The sequence below is a fragment of the Colletotrichum abscissum genome (assembly GCF_030869225.1).
Source record: "Colletotrichum abscissum strain IMI 504890 chromosome Unknown Scaffold_17.1, whole genome shotgun sequence".
Taxonomy (NCBI): domain Eukaryota; kingdom Fungi; phylum Ascomycota; class Sordariomycetes; order Glomerellales; family Glomerellaceae; genus Colletotrichum; species Colletotrichum abscissum.
Window position 1 is genome coordinate 96,990 of NW_026850065.1, and position 14,584 is coordinate 111,573.

General features: G+C 56.2%; 6 protein-coding genes across 6 annotated transcripts; all 6 read right to left on the reverse strand.

The window, feature by feature from the left end:
* Window positions 1–1,037: 1,037 nt before the first annotated feature.
* Window positions 1,038–2,831, reverse strand: CABS01_07678 (dihydrouridine synthase; the record flags this gene model as incomplete). The annotated part of the gene is made up of 2 exons (XM_060541040.1): window positions 1,038–2,588; window positions 2,679–2,831. The coding sequence occupies 2 exons, from the start codon at window positions 2,829–2,831 to the stop codon at window positions 1,038–1,040; spliced, it is 1,704 nt and encodes a 567-aa protein (XP_060402540.1).
* A 1,268-nt stretch (window positions 2,832–4,099) lies between these two features.
* Window positions 4,100–6,663, reverse strand: CABS01_07679 (uncharacterized protein; the record flags this gene model as incomplete). The annotated part of the gene is made up of 3 exons (XM_060541041.1): window positions 4,100–4,147; window positions 4,199–5,569; window positions 5,707–6,663. 3 exons carry the CDS (start codon window positions 6,661–6,663, stop codon window positions 4,100–4,102), a joined length of 2,376 nt encoding a protein of 791 aa, XP_060402541.1.
* Window positions 6,664–7,325: 662 nt separating this feature from the next.
* On the reverse strand, window positions 7,326–7,514 carry CABS01_07680 (uncharacterized protein; the record flags this gene model as incomplete). Its single annotated transcript, XM_060541042.1, has 1 exon — window positions 7,326–7,514. The coding sequence occupies one exon, from the start codon at window positions 7,512–7,514 to the stop codon at window positions 7,326–7,328; it is 189 nt and encodes a 62-aa protein (XP_060402542.1).
* A 303-nt stretch (window positions 7,515–7,817) lies between these two features.
* CABS01_07681 (uncharacterized protein) lies at window positions 7,818–9,551 on the reverse strand (the record flags this gene model as incomplete). The annotated part of the gene is made up of 1 exon (XM_060541043.1): window positions 7,818–9,551. The coding sequence occupies one exon, from the start codon at window positions 9,549–9,551 to the stop codon at window positions 7,818–7,820; it is 1,734 nt and encodes a 577-aa protein (XP_060402543.1).
* A 528-nt stretch (window positions 9,552–10,079) lies between these two features.
* On the reverse strand, window positions 10,080–10,289 carry CABS01_07682 (uncharacterized protein; the record flags this gene model as incomplete). Its single annotated transcript, XM_060541044.1, has 1 exon — window positions 10,080–10,289. The coding sequence occupies one exon, from the start codon at window positions 10,287–10,289 to the stop codon at window positions 10,080–10,082; it is 210 nt and encodes a 69-aa protein (XP_060402544.1).
* A 1,216-nt stretch (window positions 10,290–11,505) lies between these two features.
* Window positions 11,506–12,645, reverse strand: CABS01_07683 (uncharacterized protein; the record flags this gene model as incomplete). The annotated part of the gene is made up of 1 exon (XM_060541045.1): window positions 11,506–12,645. One exon carries the CDS (start codon window positions 12,643–12,645, stop codon window positions 11,506–11,508), a length of 1,140 nt encoding a protein of 379 aa, XP_060402545.1.
* Window positions 12,646–14,584: the final 1,939 nt, after the last annotated feature.

Consider the following 14,584-nt stretch of genomic DNA (forward strand, 5'->3'; position numbering starts at 1 on the left):
CGGATAGCTACCGTTCCAAAATGAAGATAGAACTCGGTTTATCGTAATTCTAAAACTTCATTTTCTTCGGTCGAAATTTGGCATAAAACCAACGAGCAGACACCACATTAATCGTGGTCAGGCATCTCCATGGCATACACAACCATAGAGCACACCTTTCTTGAGATTTTCAGATTTCCCCAAGACCCAGTTCTATTCGTCTGGCATCGAGCATCATGTGCTAGATTGGCTCTTCATGAACGTAGCGGTAGCCTGACTCAATATTCCCACGCCTTGCAAAGGCATGGGCGGTGATAGAACCATACAAAACGAGACACCATCCTCCCGCCCTTGAAACTAACAAGTGGCGCTCTTGACCAAAAAAGCCTTCAACAAGAATATAAACTTCTCTCGACGCACTCAAAAGCCATCTCTCCCTGCTATATAAAGCAATGGGGAGAAATTCACTTGGACTGGAAAACCAAGGAGATTCCACAGGGCAAGACATAAGAGCAAACAACGTTGATACGAAACGACTAGATACCTTCTATAAGCTATCAGGGTACCCAAAGGTCACACCTAGCCACACCCTGGCACCTCCTGCGCTCTCGAAGACCACCTTTCATAGCATATACCGTGTGGTATACGTATAGGCGCAACAAGGGACATGCATGGTCAGCGGGTTCTCGCTCTACGATTTTGCCGAGGCGAAGGTGTCTCTCAACGTGTCTCAGAGAATCTTCTCCCCCAGAGTTTTAGCAGCAGCCCAAAAGCTCCATGATGGACCAGAACCACCACCTAGCCTGGGTCATTCGTGGACCGAAAGGCGAGCAGCTGGTTTAAATAAGATAGCAGAAGGTCTGGTGAGGCGAAGGGGTCTCTCCCATTTGTGGCTTACGCGCAAGGCATCAAAATAACACATCTTGATGTGTGCTTCAGTCCAACAATCTGGCAGAGCAAGACTGTCATTTCAAGGAGTATGTCATTCTCAGGAGAGAGGGGTATATTATTCTAATCGTCTATTTTCCCCGTTGTGCTTGACCAACCCTACGCCGCCCTTAACCGGCAAGCAACTTATCATCAGTCTCAAGAACCTTTTCCTGAACACTCTGATCCTCCTTCTCCCCATTCTGCTTCACCTCCTCCTCCTTGCCCTCCTCCTTTGCCGCCTCCCCATTCCCAGCAGCCTTCAACTTGGCCTTATCCTTCTTACTCAATGACACCGCCCCCTTTGCCATAGCCTCCTTGGGCAAAGGCCGGATAATCGGCTGCACAACCCACCAAGGCCTCTTACACCGCTTCACCGCGCCCCTCGAACTCTCCCCATCCTCCTCCACAACCTCTGCCGCATCGGCCTCCGGACCCAGCACCTCGTCACCCGCAAACATCTCCGCGCCCCGGGCCTCATACTCAATCAATCCCTCGGCAACCTTGCGCTCAACCATGCTCAAGATCCTCTCGTACGCCTCCAAATCGCCCGCCCGGCTCCGCGCCAACAAGTCCCGCACGTCAGTGTGCTTCGATACGAAGTGCCGTAGCAGGTGAAACATGTGCGGCTGCATCGCCGAGTAGTTCGGGCTCAGCGCCCGGCTCTTGGCAGATTTGGGCCCGTTGGTCACGTCTCGCCTCCTCTTCTTCCGCTCCGGCTCGTCCTGCTCCGCCTCCGCGCGATCCATCTCCTCCATCCACGCCGTGTCGTCACCGGGTACAAACAACGGACGCCGCGAGGGTGGGTCCTGGCCCGCGGCGTACTTGTGTAGGATATCCATGTACCGCCTCATCACCGCGTCGACGCGGTACCCTCCCTTCCCGTCCTTGCCGCGCCAGTACTCCGTCGTCTCAGTCCCCGGGTCCGGCGGCCGGCTGAAGATGGCGGGGTCACTCAGGTTCCCCTCGGCGCTCATCACGCCATCCGCGCCCGTGGCGTCCAGCGCGCGCTGCAAGTCACTGTGCTGCAGTATATTTCCGTTCGCGAACAGCACCGTCTCGGGCGGCAGCTGACCCCGCAACCACCGGATGGTCTCCCAGTCCGCCAGGCCCGTCAGATGTCCCTTTTGCTCGCGCAGCCGGCCGTGGACCGTGAGGATGGACGCGCCCGCCGCGAGCACGTTGCGTGCGTACGCCAGCGTCGCGGCCCTAGTGTCAAGGATCCTGATCTTGGCCGTCACGGGTATGGGCAGGTTCTTGTGCAGGGTGTTGATGAGCTTGAAGATGAGGTCCTGATCCTCCTGCAAGAAGGCGCCGTATTTTCCCTTCTTGGCGATGCCTTGCGGGCATCCCAGGTTCAGGTCCACGGCGTCGCAGTAGGGCGCGACCTTGAGGGCGGCGCCGAGGAGGGCGTCGGGGTCGTTTGCGCAGAATTGCACAAACAGAGGTCTGTCAATGGCGGGGTTGCCGTCGAGCCAGGGCTTGGTTGTGGGAGTCGGGTTCGTCGGAGTCGCAGCAGTGCCAGTCGTATCGTTCGAGTCGTCGGGTCTGACCGCCTGGAAATGGCACTGGCGGTAGTTTTCCGTGTCTTTGTACAATCGCGCATGGAACATGGGTGTGTAGGCAACCAGGTTCTTCTGCTCGGACGCTGGGATGAACGACCGGCTCAGCATTCGCCATGCCTATAGAAGGCCGTTAGCAATCCCGCTCCCAGACAGTGCCTCTCCGCACCACGAGCTTTTTGGGGAGAAGAGAAAGAAAAAAAGACCTACAAATTCAGATTGATCCACCATGGGTGCGAGAATGTACTTTGGACTTCCGATGCTCTCATAGAATGCCCGCCCGTGTAGCTTCGGTCTGGTCACGGCCGCTGTCGATGCTCCGGCCTCAAGCCCCGCGGTCGGGGCCTCTGTCGTTGTCGCCATGCTTCTCGTCGAGGTCAAGAATCGGGCGAACCGGGTTGTCTGAGACGTCCGGAGCCTCCAGAGCTTGAGAAACCCCTCCAGAATTTCGACTGTAATTGTAGAAAAGAGAAAAAAAAATCACTGATGACTAGGGGGTTCAGTTTGACATCGCACGCTCGACCGAATGTCGCCTTGCCGTCGATTACGAATCTTTCTACTTTGGCTTGTGATGGCAGAAATTTTTGGTTGAGCCTTGCACACTAACAGAGTGCGAGGCTGAGAAACCCCAGATGGGAAACTCTATCTGATTGGGTGGGGTCATTGGGCCCAGTGTTTCCCCCACGCATGGAACCTAAGGAACTGCGAGGGAAGGGGAACTGTCATCTACAGCAAATGACGTCGTCCCGCCGATCAAGGAGAAACGCTCTGCGGAGACGAGTACTTGACACTGCGGCTTCTCAAGGCTCATTTAGCTCTAGCACTGAGACGGTGTGTCAGACCATTCATGACACACGCAACCCAACAAAGGATTACTTGCGTAGGACGGGGCTTTTCACATGCAAACTTTTCACTATGCGCGCTCGCTCTAGTCCGCTCTAAACTATTCAATTCGCTGGAGCGGTCGATACCAGCATCGAGACCTCGCTGAGACTAAGCTGTTCTTTTGGAAGAAAAAAGCCACACTCTATTCCGCCTCCTCATGACCCGACGAACTTTGAAGGCGACGTAACTCGAAGAGAACCGACAGGTAACGAAAAGTCCTTTAAGCCCTTACAAAACAAATATCGAAACACTAAACCTCGATTGAGTGTCAAGTGTGTGTATGTGTGTGAGTGAGTGATGCCATCTTTTCAGAAATCCGCATCTAAGTCGTCAGAGGACTTGGGCCCATCTGATAAAGTGTAAGAGGTCACCGCTATTATCGCCATCATGTCCTCGAGGTCCGTGTGATTGCTGCTCAAATGCAAAGAGGCCATCGGCCCGTAATCTGCACTGACTGGCCTGCTGCAAGGCTGTCCCATCCGGCCGCCGTCTTCGTATACCTCCCGCCCATTGTGAAAAAAGTAAAATAAAAAAAAGAATTAATCGACAAAGGGCGGCCGGGCAAGGCTTCTCAGTCAGGCGAGAAAAATGCTGTCGAGTGACGATAGTAAACGCCCTGACACCGTACGATGCTGTTCCTGAACGCCGTCGAATGGTAAATGTAGTTCAAATACATGATTGAGGGTTTGGTGCCCGTCATCAAGAAGCAAAAGTGGTGGGATTCCGTCTTGGAGGCGTAGCCATCGTTAGAAGAAGTGCGTGTAAATCTTGGAGTTTTCGTGAACTTCCATTTCCTGTGAGCAGTTAGCGATGCATCCATCTGTGATGTCAAGATCAGCACGTACCATCTTGAATGTGTTGAGCTCCTCCTTAATCTGCTGGGCTAGCATCGGCGTCAGGCGATTGCAAGTAGCAATTTCGCCCCTACGATCATATTCGCCGCTGGGCCAAGTGTCGTGGAAGACGATTCTCGGCGAGAAAGTTGCGTTCCTCTTGGCGGAGCCCGAAGGCGTACCTGGGGCACTCTTGGTGTCCTGGCGAAGCCTCAAAGCAGTCATGAAATAGTCTTCGTTACCGATGGCGACAGATCCGGAACGCTTATGGCCCTGAGCCTCGTCATTTGGCGTGCTGGGTGCAGTTGAGATGGGAGAATCGGCGACGTTCGGGATCGCGGGCAACTCGAAGTTGGATCGCGGGTCGCGAGCAGGGCTGCCTGATCTGTTGTGCTTCAGAATGCCTTTCCTGACAGCAGCAAGCACTTCGGCACGCTCCTTATCACCATCGACAATGCTCTTTCTCCTCGCGCTATCGGTACCTGAACTTCCAGCACGTTCCGAAACCATGCTAGGGGTATTCGAAATATCCAAGGAGTTACGTTCCAGATGAGGAAATCCAGTGCCACCGCCGTTCTGTGCATGAGGATCAGCGTTGACATTGACTCTCTCGGCTTCAACGGTAACCATGGACACGGCAGCCTGGCTGGCTTCTGGGGCCAGCGCATCTGCTGCCGGAACGCCAATAACGGACTTTGGCCGGAAGAGGCCAACGAGGTTACGAGTACTCTTTTTCATGCCACGACCCATCTTACGGATCATGATTGAGGCAGATGATGCGGTGGACGAAATGGAGAGGTTGTCTGTCGAACTGGAGAATAGCCTTCCGCCATAGATGTTGTTCCCGATGCCCCCTTCCTCCTGCTTCTTCGCGATGGCGGCCTGTTCTGCATCGTAAATCTCGGCCGCTGTCGGCTCCTTGTGCAATCTGGTGGGATCAGACACACTATTTTCGTCGATGGTAGGTTCGAGGCCGGAGGCCTTTTTGAAATCGGCCGCGCTACCAAATGAGAAGGCTCTGCGCAATCGCGATGTCTTGCTCTTGGATTTTGTACTCTTCTGGCTAATCGCAGCCAAATGCTGCGCTGCGGGGCTGCTAGCGTTGTTGCTGTTGGACGCAGTCGTGCTCTGAGACAAGACCTGTTGCGGAGCATTGCCCAGAGAGGAAGGTGGTTTTTGGAGACTCGAGTCGGTCGCCATGGTCACCGGCTTTGAGAGAGGAGAGGGAGTAGACTGCCTCTTGGCCGCATCTGACGATGAGCTACGTGGAGGAATATTCACGATTTTAGGATAATCTTGCTTCGAAGAGCCATCATCCAAGTGTGAAGGAGTTGAAGAGGAAGAGGGGTTGCCCGTGGGGGTGGGTACGCTGCGGTTGGCAGACTGGTGGAAATAACCTTGTTAGCGATGGAACACTTGAGGATGGCTGGGCCAGTGCGTGATTGGGCAATCGAATGAAGGGATGAGGCGGAGACAGAGCGCCTCCAGCGACACCGCAAAAACCGGGAGTGACGACTTACCGAAGATGGTCTGGAATGGCTGCTGCGGCTCGATGCAAGGCTTTCAGCGCTGCCATTGCGGACATGCATGTTGTTGTCGGCGGGAGGTGCAAGACTGGAGACGATGCGAAGTGTCTTTTCGCTGTTTTTGGGAGTTGGCACGCGGTCGGAACGGGAGGAATCTTCCGGTTGAGAGAATTCCTGTGGGGTTAGCGGCTTGGGATAATCGGCAGAATCAAGCGAGTGCATGCTGCGCCGCCTGAGCCGCTTGCTGTCTTCCACACTTTGTTGTTGACTTAATTGCATGTCATCAACCGCACCATAATAACTGTTTGGTCTGCTCTGGAAAGACGGGTTCCGGCCTCGCACTGACGCGTTCTTTTGCTCATCATTGTACAAATGACTAACAGTCGCCATGCCTGAGCCTGACGGGGCGCTAGTCTGGCGAGGTTGTTGTTGCTGGAGAGCCGGGCGCCGGTACCTATCAGGCGTCGTCTTAGTCCCAGCGGTCTGAGCGAATGTCATTTGCTGTGTCGTGTTGCCTGCCAGATACGCCGACTGAGGCCTCGGGGCCTGTGAATTTGTGCGAGCAGTGGGAATGCCCGAATCGTCCCTCGAACCTCCTTTGCTAGTACCCATGCCGTGGTTGTAGCCAACGTTTGATACTGAAGAGCTTCCTCCGTGACGCGCGCCTTGCGTCGGCACCGCAGGTGAAGATGCCGTGCGATATCCGTTGCCATATTGCTGCCACTGGTTGTTGGTGTTCAAACTCGGTGTGCTGGTGAAAGCGTAAGGCTGAATAGGGGCATTACTACCGCGATACACGGCGGAACCTGAAAAGTTCCTCTGCGACTGTTGAGCAGCCATGTATTGCTGGTTCGCCTGGGCTTGTGTTGGGACCATGTTGCCTGAGGGTCTCGACTGGAGAGTGGTAACAGTAGTGGTCTGCTGGGGGTACGTTTGAACCAGCGCGGCCATATTCCAAGGAGCCGTCGAGAGGAAATAGTGGCGAACAAGCAGTCCTTCACCGGTCCTATGTTCGGGCAAGTTGCTCAAGTTCGAAGTACGGCTAGATTGTCTTACTCCAAGGGAGGGCGAAGACAGGTGATAACGAAGCCGAGCGGTTTGCTGGCTGGATCTGCAGAATACTGAAAGAGGCAGGCAAGTGTTAGCAAGGCTCTTTCCACTCGAGTTTGATGTCAGCATCAGACTCTCAGTAGGCCTAGCGGATGACTGGCTACTGTCATACGTATGGCACGACAGGAAAATGGCCGCCGGCAACGATCAGAGTCGAGGTACGAATCTAACGAACCTTTCTTTGCTTTCTCTTTTATACGAAGGTAGAAAATGGAAGAATAGTTAATCTTGGCACTGACTCTCTTCGAGCATCCACATTTGTCTGCGGCAGAAAGAAGCAACCCATGGTTGGCAGTCCTACGACGCCAGTACACAAATCTGCAAATGATTAGGCACTCTGGCCGTCGTTATTCATGGATTAGAAGTCTACTCTAAGTCTGTTGATTCTTTTTTATGTACAATTGAATTTTGGCGTTCAACAACGCCTCTCTGTCCCGGCATCACCAGGGTGGCAGAGTACTTCTCCCCAGGTTCACATTCACTTTCCGATGGGGGGGGAATGTTTAGGCGCAGGGGTCTAAGACCTCTCGGACGAACCATCTCCAGGGTTCCGGCTCCTGATTTGTGCTGTTGGGCCCTCTTTGGATTTTGTGCATCATCTCGGTGGACCCTGGGTGTCCTTCCCGCGCTCCATAGTGCGGCTGAGGATCGGGCGGTCCTTTCCGACGTCCTCCAGGCTTCGTGAGCTTCATCCGAGGTCCAAATCCAGGATCTATGCTTTTCCGTTGGTGACGTTGCACATGGAACTCTCTCTCGGGCTCGAGGACTTTCCGGCCGGATATAATGGCCAGGTGCAGATAAATAGCACCGGCAGATGTGTTTGGCGATCCGCCATAAGATAACTGCAAGGGTGAGGCAAAGGCAGGGCGGGCCTTTCGTTACTCGGGTATCATTGTGTTCATCCACGTCGACCGCTCCGCCTAGAGGCCCTCTCGGTGTTGATTCGGTTGAGTGGCTGCGGGCGATGCTTCATCGCCGCTTCCTACTGTCAGCCGTCACCTTGGCGGAAATGACTGCATCTCGTACGACTGCCACTCCGTGGCCTCTGTGGCATCCGGCCGCCGACCTCTACCGCTCTGCCCCGCAACCGGCCTCATCAGGTCATGCAGGTTACCCAGCACTTTGTCCTCGCGCTCAGGCTGATACTTCTCGGCCCCTGGCGGAAAGCCGCCGAGCATCTTGTCTTCGTGGCCGTCGCCAAAGGTATCGGGGCCGTGCTGGTGCGAGCCGAGCTCCGCGGTGGGCACCCCAAGCATCTTGGCCTCGTGGCTCTGCGTAAAGGTATCCGGGCCGTGTTGGAACGCGCTCAGCTCTGCCGAGGGTGCCGTTATCGTCGCTGTCGTCGTCGCCGTCGGCTGTGAAAGGTCGAAATTGGGCCCGTGGTGAAACTCGCCGAGTTCGTGCTGTCGCCGCGGCACGTCTCGCACGGCAACCTCGAGCTCGTGTGCGCTAGGGACCGGATCGGGGTCGTTTAGATTTGTTGTAGAGTTGGCTTGGGAAGACGCCGCAGTTGACGCAAAGCCGAAGCGTGATGTGGATTCAAAGGAAGGGTTCGACGCAGCCGGCGCGAACTCGTTGTGGATAGCGGGATGGTCGAACTGGTGACGGGGCACGGCAGCAGGCACGGCAAGTGCGCTTGTTGACACGGTTTGTGGGTAGTGCCAGGAGGATAGGTTAGGCTCAGACGACGGCGACGACGTGTGCATAGGGATCGGGTAGGTCATGGTATTGGGAGACCCCCTATCGAGGGGTACGGGATAGCTCATCGTCGCCGGTGATCCTTGATTGTATGACCCTTGATTATATGACGGGTAGCTCCCTGTTCCCGGATGCGCCCCGTACGGCGCCGCGTACCCTCCGACGGCCGGAGACCCCGCGATGGATGATGACCCTCTCTCGAGACTCCCGCCGTGCTTTGGCTCGACCTCGCTATATTGCGCAGTCTTCGGTTGCTTGCGCCGCCACCAGAAGAACGCAATGGCTCCGATCAAGCCGACAACACCGATGGCGACGCCGACGCCAATTCCCGCTCCGGCCCCTGGTGATATTCCCGTCGTCGTTGGTATCGCCACAGCTGTGCTGGTTGCTGTCGAGGCCGTTTGTGATGCAGCCGTGGCTGTGGGCCCTGATGTGGTTGTAGATTTCGTAGTCGTTGTAGTCGTCGTGGTCGAGGATAGTGTCGCCGAGTTCGTGCTGACAGCCACATTCCCTGAATAGATTGTCGAGTATGCTCCGTCGTTGACGGCGCTGACGCTCGTCATGACCCAGTGCTGAGCCGGTTGTGTGTCTGTCGCGCTCGCCGAGCCCTCGATGTTGCTGTTCATGAATAGATTCGATTTCGGATGCACGTCGAGCACGTAGGCGGTCCCGTTGGCCACGTTGACAAATTTGTATTCCCCCGTCTTCCCGTCCCATGCCGAAACCTCCCAAATCTGAGACTCGTCCACTGACGACTCCTGCAGACAGGCCACGGTGTTCCCGGTCGCCGGTTCCTTCGCATCGTAGCAGACTCCCAGCTGCTGCTTGACTCCCGCCTGGTCGAGGCGCATGAGGTAGCGGCCTTTGACGTCGCCAAAAGGTTGAAACTGCCACGCCGCGGTGCCGTCGGTTACGGGATGCACTCGGAGGCCGACATCTCGAAGCTGGAGGTTGAGAGCGAATGGTCCGGTGCTGTTGTCGACGCGCGTTTCCGATAGGCGATACCACGCATTGGAGTCCAGTTCCGCCATCGTGGAAGCGATCGTGCGACGAAGGTTGTTCCTCTCGTCGCCAGAGGATAATCGTCGTCGTCGTCGTCGTCGTCGAAACAAGGCCGAAAGAAGGGGGGTGTGGGTGAGCACGGCGGGCAGATGACGCCGGGTACCGCTGCAAGCAGCAAAAGAGGACGGGGAATGTTTTTGTTCAATCGACGGTCTGCGAGCGCATGGTTGCCCTGGGCCTGGGAGAAATGACATCGCAGGGGTGCCAGTGGTCGCAGCGGGCCCGGATGCCGCACACCGTGGGGACATTCTGCGCGGAAAAGGACAATAACTGCTCAGAAGGATCGCCAAGAGCAATCTATGTACCGGGCGATGCAACGTCTGGACCCGCAGCCCAGCGCGTGGCGATGGGCTAAGCTGAAAGTGCAATTATAGAAAGCCGCCAAAGAACAAGGATCACTGCACAAATCCAGGGGCTTTGGGGGGGCTGTTCCATCTCTCGCTGCCCATTTGGCGACACGAGACATTGCTAAGGTCTGACAACTGCTCGCTATCGATTCAGAGACGCAGGCTCGCTCGCGTTCGAAGACGTTGCCGTTGGGGGTGATGGTTATTCGTCCATCGTTTGGCGCGGTGCAGCAGGGCTGACTTTTGGCGCTTATTTCGGGCACCAGCGCAAAGTGTTCTTGGGAAAGTAGACCCAAGACTCCAGCCGCAAGCCACTCGGCGGGACGCACCTATGGCACCCGTCCATTCAGGTGGCCGCATTGTGGAACAAGTCTCGCAACGGGTTGGCGATGGGACAATGTAGGCGCAGGGGCTGGACAGCTCGAAGGAAGCGCAGGCTGGTTGATCGCCCTGGCAGTGGAGAGCGGGAGAGGTAAGACGCCATGTCAAGCGTCGAGCTACCCGCACGATTGCACGATTGCGCCCCGGCAAACCGGTCTCTAGTCCCAAGAATGAGGTTGAACGGGGTGGCGGGTAAGGCGAAATCCATCCTGCTGTCATTTTAGCCGCACGAAATTCTCCTAAACGGCTGCCTGTTGGTCGACCCCTGGCATCGAGCTCACGTCTGCTCTACTTAAGTTGATGCGTTCGCCATGAGTTTTGAACATTGGTGGCGAATGGCATGGCAGTGCTCTTCTTCGCAGACGCAACGCTGCGCAGCGCATTTGACTGCGGTGTCCTGATGTGGTGGAAACTGAGCCGACCAGCTGACGGTCGCAGGATTCGGAGGGTCTGCGCGGACAGCGAGCTGCGGTCCGTCAACAGGTATCACGACAGGGCGGCATATCTTTGGCATCGACTGATGGCATTGACAGACCATCATGCTGCCAGCTGTGAGGTCTCCCACGATGTCTCGCCGAGATCGACTTGGCGAAATTGATGAAGCTGCTGGGCTTGCCCGAGGGATACCTCGTGGGCCAGCACTTTTCGAGTAGTTGTGACTGACGATGAGATGGCCAGTAGAGATTCGTCAATCGACGCAGCCGAAGATGGATGGGTGTTTCCTTGACGGGTCTCTACGTTGCTGGCGAATCGCAAGTCCGTACTCTCCTTGGCCATCGGGCCACTGCGGACTCGGTGACGATGGCTGTATCATTCCCCCGATGACCTCAAGCTGCACCGATAGATATCGGAAAGGATGTTCGGAATGGCTTCCGCGGGACCTGCGATGTCAAAGTGATGTTGGGTGACCTTGGCGATGCGTGAAGAAAGCCCGAGATGCTGTTGGGACTGTTTGCCTCTGGACAGTGCGTGCAGCAAGCGTCATCCGATCGCTCCTTCCTCACGTCCTCCACACTCCACCCGACCTTCCGTCGGAGACCCACGACGGCCCGGCCCGGGACAATTCAACTTCCTCCGAGAGACATTGTTCGGATGGACCCGGCGGGAGTGGGGCCATTCTTCTATCTCCCGGATCAACAGATGCAGAGCGCAACGTTCTTTAGATTGACTACTTCATACGCATTACATCTGCAGCTTAGATCGGCGCCTCATCCGAAACCCACCACCCACCGCACTGCCCATTACTCGCGACGAAAACCGCCCCTTCAGCAACATTCGCGGTGGACCGCAACTCGCCCGGCGCCCTACACTGTCCCCCGTGGCCCCCGGGGTTCCTTCCGTGCCCGTGACCTTCGTCCCCGGTCCTGAACGTGTAGCAGATGCCCGAAAACATGTGATACAGGCTCCCGCCGCAATCCGCCTCCCCCTGGCATGCAATACAGCAGCTCTCCGCCGTCTCGGCGATGCGCTGCTCCCGCACGACGTGCCAGCTGTGGATCGCCTCGACAAAGTACGTCTGCGGCGCGCCGTGGCCCGAGACCAGGTTGTTGGCCTGGCAGGCCTGGTAGACGGTCTGCGTGGGGTTGGCCACCTCGTCGGTGATGGTGGACGTGACCGTCGTCGTTGTCGTTGCCGTCGTTGCGTTTTGGACTGGTGCTGTGGCGGTGGTGGTGGTGGCGTTGGGCGCCGGGAGGGTGATTGTTGTCGTCGCTGCGTAGGATGCCGTGATGGTTGACGTGCTGGTCGTGAAGACGCGGATGACCTTCTCGCAGACGACGGCTTGTGGGAAGAGGGGCGGGTCGGCTTTGGCGACGCCGGCCTTGTCGACGCCGAGGACGAGGCTGTCGTCGTTGGCTCTGTAGCTCGAGTCTTGGAGCTGGGGTCTGCCGCCTGCTGGTCGCCTGTGGTTGAGGGCGGAGGCGAGGGGTGTGAAGCGAGGCCCGGCTGTGATGGTTGTCGCGGTGCCGAATGAGGTGACGTGCGTGGTTGTGGTGACGGTCGATGTTGAAGTGATGGGACCCGTCACTGACCCTCCTCCTCCTCCACCGCCGCCGCCTCCTCCACCCCCGGAGACGGTGGGCGTCACGGTGATGGTGCTGGTGGAAGGGATAAAGTAGCTGTACGCGGTGACGGGGAACGTGTACGAGTACAGCCGGGAGAAAGTCGGGACGCTGCCACGGTAGTCCCGGCCAAAGTCCGTGTAGCACCCCTGCTCGCCGGTGACCGTCCGAGGCGGGCTGTCCGAGACATTGCGGAAGACTAGGTGGTCCCTGGCCTGGCAGATCTGTGCCAGCAGAGCTACGGCTGCGGCGATGGGAGCCTTGCTGGACACCATGGTGGGCTTAGTGTAAGTGTGAGGGTTGATGGAGCGAGCGGGTGATGGATGTTGTCTGCTTCTTCGTCTTGTCATCGTGCGAGAATGATGCACTTATAACATGTCGTCGACTCGGCAGGGTCTGTGAAGGGCACCCTGATGCCGGTTGGAAAGTGTATGACAGCATCAAGACGCCACGACTGGCTAAGGAAGCCGTCTGCAGCTCATCGAGCACATCGATCGTGCCTCCGTCATCCGGCCTTTGATGTAGAAGCCGTGTAATGCAAGGCATCAGTCATCATGTCAGGATCCCAAAGTTCACCAGGGAGTGGGCGTCTCGGGTGGCGCAGATTAGGTTCCGGGACCTCGAGACAGGACCCTGATGGAGCGATGACTCTGATTTCAGATGCGTCTTCGTGCATGAGGTGACAACATCTGATCCTGCAAAGCATCGTGGACGTGATGAGCTATCCACTTATCTCCGGCTCAGGTGGCACCGCATCCTAAATCGATGCGAGGAAGCTGGTTCTGGAAGTCGGAGGCAGACCTCCCTACAATTAATAAGCAGGACACACAAGAACCAGAGATGATCGCGATAAACTTGAGCTTCTCGCCTTGAACTGCGCCAGGCACTGGCGATATAAATGTCGATATCAATACCACTATCAGTTCATCCGAACCAGGAAGAGGGCCCACCTCAGCTTCCGGTGTCAGTGAATCACCATGTGTGTATTCACGTGGTATACACGGGAGGAAGCCTATATACCCCCCCTCAAGTCCAATTCTGTCACCAACGGCAGCAGGCGCCTCACAGGCCTGTGAGGTCAGGTCAAACTGCCGTTTGGCGGGATGGTTACGGGCGAGCTTGATCAACTGGCTTAGCCTACACTAGGGTCTAGGTTCGAATCCCAGCTTGAGCACCAGAGATGTAGCCCCCATTCGCCACCGGGGGGGTGAACTCTTTTGTTTTTTGGTCACGTGTGATGAATAAGGAATTCCTAAGTCTGAACTGGCTGGCGCCTTTGCTGTCGTTGTGGCAGCCGTACATCGGTGGGATTCTGAAGTCCCCCTCTTAGTTGTCGGTCACGTTTTGGGACCATCTACCGAGGTCGTCTTGTCATTGTAGCAGAGACGACGGGAGTATCATTTGAATGTATCTGGCGCTCGCGAGGCTCGTTGCTAGGCACGACCATCCGCGGATCTATTGACCAAGGAGTACTTCGTGGCTTATATATCCTCTCGTCCCCCAAAATGACTGTAGGCTAGCTACCCCTATCTGCCACAATTTCAAAGCGGAGAACGACCTTTGGAAAGACAAGGGATACACATCTAAGACGAGTCAAATCATTCCAACAAGGCAGATAGCTTGCAGAAATAAAAGACCGTCATGCGGATGATCGAAACACCATGGGCGGCTCCTCAATTTTTGCACGGCGTTCAAGAGCACGCCAGTCCCTTTGTTCCCTCCGAGGTTGTTCTCTCCGAGGGAGATATGCATCCACAGGAACTACGATACCTTTGAAACGTCCAGATGCTGAAGACAGTCGCCAAAGCGTTCACTGCCGTACTCTTCTTGTTGTCTCTCCAGGAGCAAGCCCAAAGCCAGCACCATGAGACCATCGATTCCAACAGCATGGCCCCATTCAACAACTGATACGAGAAGACGTGATTTAGCGCTACAGAATCACGTCACGCCTTGCTTCGACGCAAGATTTAATGCCGCCAGGAAGCCCCGGGTAGAAAACAGCATCCATAGAAACAGACAGAGGGAACGGACTTGCCAAACTTGTCATGAGTACGGCAAGGGGTGCCGACAGTCAGATGAGAAAGACCGCGGGGCATCACTGTCTTCCGACATCAGGTCGGCCGAGATACGGATCGAAGTCTCCGCAGCTCGCCATGGGAGACTATTCCCCAGATTAAGCGTCACGACTCGTCGATCCAAAACCTAGCCACGGTG